This window comes from Xenopus tropicalis, chromosome 4 (assembly GCF_000004195.4).
Source record: "Xenopus tropicalis strain Nigerian chromosome 4, UCB_Xtro_10.0, whole genome shotgun sequence".
Classification (NCBI taxonomy): Eukaryota; Metazoa; Chordata; class Amphibia; order Anura; family Pipidae; genus Xenopus; species Xenopus tropicalis.
The window spans coordinates 47,210,581-47,216,580 of NC_030680.2; the positions used below are offsets into that span (position 1 = coordinate 47,210,581).

At 39.8% G+C, this 6,000-nt stretch overlaps 1 protein-coding gene across 4 annotated transcripts in view; it reads left to right on the plus strand.

Moving 5' to 3' along the window:
- prmt7 (protein arginine methyltransferase 7) overlaps positions 1-5,450 on the plus strand; it is a 95,132-nt gene extending 89,682 nt beyond the window's left edge. For all 4 annotated transcript variants that reach the window (XM_031900119.1, XM_031900120.1, XM_018093070.2 and 1 more), the window contains 2 exon segments: positions 3,999-4,095; positions 4,748-5,450. In XM_031900119.1, coding sequence (XP_031755979.1) covers positions 3,999-4,095; positions 4,748-4,906 — 256 coding nt within the window. In that variant the 3' untranslated portion in view covers positions 4,907-5,450.
- Positions 5,451-6,000: the final 550 nt, after the last annotated feature.

Consider the following 6,000-nt stretch of genomic DNA (forward strand, 5'->3'; position numbering starts at 1 on the left):
GCTTCAGGGCATAGATTGGGGCATTATGTTTTCTGATAAAAACACAGAGCAGAAATGGTTGTCATTTAAAATGATATTAAATCATTACTGTTCTCAATTCATTCCATTAATAAGAAAAAGTAGAAGTGTTAAGAATCACCCTATGTGGCTTAACTCTGAGGTAAAGAAGTTAATAGGGAAAAAAAATAAAGCTTTTAAGAAATATAAGTCAGAGGGGACAGTAGATGCGTTTAATGATTATAAACACTATAACAAGTGTTGTAAAACAGCAATCTGGAAGGCAAAGATAGAAAATGAGGAGCGCATCACGGCCGAGGCCAAGACTAACCCCAAAAAGTTTTTTAAGTATATTAATAGTAAAAAGATGCAGGTTGAGGGTGTGGCCCCATTGAGTTATAATAACAATATGGTTACAGCGGATACAGAAAAGGCAGATGTGCTTAACCAGTTCTTTTCTTCTGTGTATACAGTAGAGGAGCCAGTGGGCCAAGTCCCACCCAATAGCTGCACTGTTGCCTCAGCTCCAACTACACAGTGGTTGGCACAGGATATGGTGCTTAAAGGGTTACACACAATAAATGTAAACAAGGCACCTGGGCCAGATGGAATACACCCTCGGGTACTGAGAGAGCTAGGGGCAGAATTACAGTGGCCCTTGTTTCTGATATTCTCAGACTCTCTTTCATCAGGTATGGTACCTAGGGATTGGAAGAAGGCGAATGTCATTCCCATATTTAAAAAGGGAGTAAGATCTCAGCCTGGCAATTATAGGCCTGTAAGTTTGACATCCGTGGTGGGCAAGTTATTTGAAGGCTTGTTAAGGGATCACATTCAAAATTATGTAGTGGAGAATGGCATTATGAGCAGTAATCAGCATGGCTTTATGAAGGACAGGTCATGTCAGACCAATTTAATTGCTTTTTATGATGAGGTAAGTAAGAAGCTGGACAGTGGGGATGCAGTAGATGTAATCTATTTGGATTTTGCCAAAGCATTTGATACCGTTCCCCACAAACGACTGCTTTCTAAGCTAAGGTCTATTGGTCTTAGTGAAGTCGTTTGCACATGGATAGAAAACTGGCTACAGGATCGGGTACAGAGGGTGGTTGTTAATGGCACATTCTCTACTTGGAATAAGGTTCTCAGTGGGGTCCCTCAGGGTTCTGTACTGGGTCCACTTTTGTTTAATTTGTTCATAAATGACTTAGGGGAGGGTATTATGAGTAATGTATCAGTGTTTGCAGATGACACAAAACTCTGCAGACCAGTCAATTCTATCCAGGATGTGACATCCCTGCAGCAGGATCTTGACCAACTGGCAATCTGGGCAGCTAAGTGGCAGATGAGATTTAATGTGGATAAATGTAAGGTCATGCACCTGGGATGTAAAAATATGCAAGCCCCGTATACCCTTAATGGGACTGCACTAGGCAAATCCATAATGGAGAAGTACCTTGGAGTCCTTGTAGATAATAAACTTGGCTGTAGCAAGCAATGCCAGGCAGCAGCTGCAAGGGCAAACAAGGTTTTGAGCTGTATTAAAAGGGGTATAGATTCACGGGAGGAAGGGTTTATTCTTCCCCTTTACAGAGCGCTGGTAAGGCCCCATCTAGAATATGCTGTTCAGTTTTGGTCTCCAGTGCTCAAACGGGACATTACTGAGTTAGAGAGGGTCCAGAGAAGGGCAACTAAGCTGGTAAAGGGTATGGAAAGTATCAGTTATGAAGAAAGACTGGCCAAGTTGGGTCTGTTTACACTGGAGAAGAGGCGCTTAAGAGGTGACATGATAACTATGTATAAATATATAAAGGGATCATATAATAACCTTTCTAATGTTTTATTTACCAGTAGGTCCTTCCAACGGACACGAGGGCACCCACTTCGTTTAGAAGAAGGGAGGTTCCATTTAAACATTCGGAAAGGATTTTTTACAGTGAGAGCTGTGAAGTTCTGGAATTCCCTCCCCGAATCAGTCGTGCTGGCTGATACATTATATAACTTTAAGAAGGGGCTGGATGGATTCTTAGCAAGTGAGGGAATACAGGGTTATGGGAGATAGCTCTTAGTACTAGTTGATCCAGGGACTGGTCCGATTGCCATCTTGGAGTCAGGAAGGAATTTTTTCCCCTCTGCGGCAAATTAGAGAGGCATCAGATGGGGTTTTTTGCCTTCCTCTGGATCAACTAGTAGTTAGGCAGGTTATATATAGGCATTATGGTTGAACTTGATGGACGTATGTCTTTTTTCAACCCAACTTACTATGTTACTATGTATACAGAAGTTTGCCAGAATCTAATAAAATCCAGGCATATTCCAAAGTACAAGGCTGTTGTGAATAGCAAAGTCATGTGATCATTCCAAAAATAGTGACCGTCAGTGTGTGCTGCACAGTACATATCTTGTATTGTATTCTACAGTGCCTTTAAAGGAGAAAGGAAAGGCTTAGTCACTTGGGGGTGCTAAAATGTTAAGCACCCCCAAGTGGCTTACCTCGTACCCCGGGCTGGTGCCCCTGTTAGGAGAAAACAGCACCAGCCCGGGGTACCTGGAGCGATGCGCTTCTGCCTGCGTTTCGCTAAGACTAACACATAGGCGCTTGCGCAGTAGAGTGAAAAGCCGACTTCTCTGTTAAGGTTCGGCTTTTCACTCTACTGCGCATGCGCACGCTCACAAAGCAGGAAGAAGGAAGCGCTGCAGGTATCCCCGGGCTGGTGCTGTTCTCTCCGTACAGGGACACCAGCCCAGGGTAAAAGGTATGTGATTCAAGTCACTTGGGGGTGCCTAACATTTTGGCACCCCCAAGTGATTTTGCCTTCCCTTCTCCTTTAAATCACATACAGTTCATTTAATTTATTGTTTTTTGTTCCACATCTCATATTTTCATAGTATGCAATTGTTTTGTCTCTATCGGGGAATACCAAAAATTGTTTTGTCCTATATTTAACAAAAGTAATATAATTTGAAATGTTATTCTCTTGCATAAAAATAGCTGCAAAGTAATGAATAATGCTTATTTCTTTTCAGCAAGCCATTAAAAAACTAAAAAAATTTTAAACAGAAGAAAAGCTAAAAATGAATGATTATACATCTTGGCCATTTCAATTACTCATAGATAGAAATTTCTCTCCCTAGTTCCATAAATTCTACCAGTAGGTTGATGTCTTTGGTCCAGCCCCTCCTGACATGGGTGAATGCATGCATATTCCACCTCAAGCCCAGAATTTCTTTATTATTGTCATTGTAAAGTAGGAAGGGATGGGGCGTGAGTCACAATATGATGTGCAGATGGACATCAACAGTGAAAAAGTATTTGCAGATTTGCTGCAGATTTTAAAGGAGAAGGAAAGGTAAAAACTAAGTAAGCTTTATCAAAAAGGTCTATGTAACTACAGCCATAAGCACTCACAGAAACGCTGCACAGTTCTGTTTCAAAAGAAACAGGATTTCTTGTCTCTTTGTTTTCCTGTGCCAGAGTCTGCAAAGCTCTCTCCCCTCTCCTGCTCCTCCCTCCCTCAAGAATGCTAAGAACTCCCTCCCCCCCCTTAGGAATGTGTGATCTGAGCCATTCAGCAGGAAGCTTCCTCATAGTCTTACAAATTGGGCATGTACAAAGGTCTTGGTGCAAGAGCGTGGCATTATGGGAATTTTCTTTACAGAGCTCAGCATTTTTTTCTCCTATGAGGCTTCTGATCATCTGAACAGGAAAAATATGGGGAGACTTAAGGGCAATATTGAGAGAACTAAAGGTATGCCTGCAGCTTGAGATTAACTCTTTATTAGCCTTTCCTACTCCTTTAAGAACTGAGCCTAGTGGATTGGTTGAGCTCAAATGGATAATGTAATAAGTTATAGGCAACATATTGTTAACAAATTGTGGAACTATTTTACAAAAAATCTAAAGATTTTTTCCATTGAAAAGGCAGGCAGCAGTTTTGCATTGAGATGAAACTTTCAAGTAAAAGTCTGCTTTCTCATTCATTGGTGATTCTTGTCCCTAGGTCTGGACAGTGCCATGGTGCAGTACTGTGGATGGTGTATGAGCTCACGAAGGAGATATCAATTAGTACTGGGCTGACTGGAGTGTCAGAGGACACGGTGAGTGACAATAGTAAGAAGGCAGCGTTATTGTATCAGGTTATCAGGTTAATCCCAGCTCTGCTACCCTAACTCAAAAGAAGCTTCTCATCAAGTGATTTAAGATTAAAGAACGCCATCACATTTTTAAAAAACGTCCATTATAGCTTTCATTAAATATAATTCTCCACCTATAGACTTCTTTAGGTTTGACCAGTACCATCAAGCTGCTCTTGTAGAGTGATGAGTGATCTTGTAGAGTGATGAAGAATAGAGATGAGGGCTGATTTCAGTGTTTTGGAACATGCAGCAACGTTATATTGTGTATATTACATTTATGGTGTCTTAATGCTTCAGTATTTGGTTTAAAATATACAAATTCATAAAAGTACCTCTAAATAGCATAAAGGAGAATGAGTGGAAAAATAAGTCATTGTGACTCTGACAAGAAAAGCTGCATTGCCTTTAATGTGTGAAATGTAACAAGCAATAGCATAAAGATATAAACACTTTGCCCTGTGACACCTGTTTTAATAAATGTATAATGCATTTGCCATTCAACAGAAAAATAGAAAGGATATGTAGCTGTTGTGCTGATTAGAGGCAGAGAATGCTGGGAGAAGTAAATTCAACAAGGTTTGAATCAATATTGTTTTTCTGCCTTTGGTTGCAGGGAGAGTGTCAGTGGTATCCTCACAGAAAACAAGGGGTCTATTTCTTCAGTTCAATCCTGAACCCTCAAACTGCACCAACACAGTCTCTTAGCTCCATTTCCTACTCACTGACTTTTGTTCCAAAAGAAGGGGATATCCGTATGTGCTTTGAGTCTTAGCGGCAACCCCCTCAATATTTGATGATATTTATTTGTCATTAAATTGTGCAATTCACTCTAGTTCACTGAATCCAAAGATTTGTCTGGTATGCCTGCTACCACAGGATGGAACTTAGATAATTAAGGAGGAATCAGTCACTCCCAAAAGCCACACATCACTGCTTAATATGGTATATGGCCAAATATGCAGCACTCTAACACAAAGGGATCACTGGCTTAATGCATATTACTCCAAGCAGTTACCTGTTTCCTCCATCCTGACACTTTTTGCTTTCTTCCTCCTTTTCTGCTCAGATTTTATTCATTTGTGCCAAGTCTAACTGCACCGCTATTTTTTTTGTGTTCCAATATATGCTAGCAAAAGTCAGTCAAATCGGCAGTTATGATGAATATGCATATGTCTAGTTACCAAGAAGAATGTGAAGAGACCATACAGAGATGCTTTTTCTCTACAACATGTATTTCTTATTATCAAATTGTTCTTGTATTAGTAGAAATGCTGTTTTTTTGTTTGTTTGCTTTTTAAATAAACTATTTTAATTCATTTTGTTTAAAGAGAACATTTGAACTGGAATGATAAAAAATATGTGGTCTTCCAGCCATTGTTGTAATTATAATCTTAGCATTCCTGGCTGCTAGGGTATACTGGGAGCTAAACATTAAGATCGATTTCTCATTTTTACTTGACTACTCCGGCTACTATTATGTGAGGTACTGAATATTATTTCTTTTAAAACTCACTTAACTTAAAGGGGATGTTCACCTTCAGACAATAGTCTGAAATTGAACAACCCCTGTATTTTGTATTTAGAAAGGAATGTTTGAGAACAAACTTCATGTTGGTTTGAAAAACATGTCACTGAATGAAATCTGGTTGTTGTTGGCTTCACCCTTGTGCAACTACATTCGAAAAGGGGAGGAGGGGGAAGGGAGTTTACCAATACATCGAACTATAACTTTCCCACCTCCCCCGTAAAAATCAAAACCATCCAATGACCAAACTAAATTACCAATTAGAGCTTACATACATTTAAATATTAGGAATTGAAGCTTTTTGCTTACATACCACTGATTTTTACCTCAGCATATGTTTT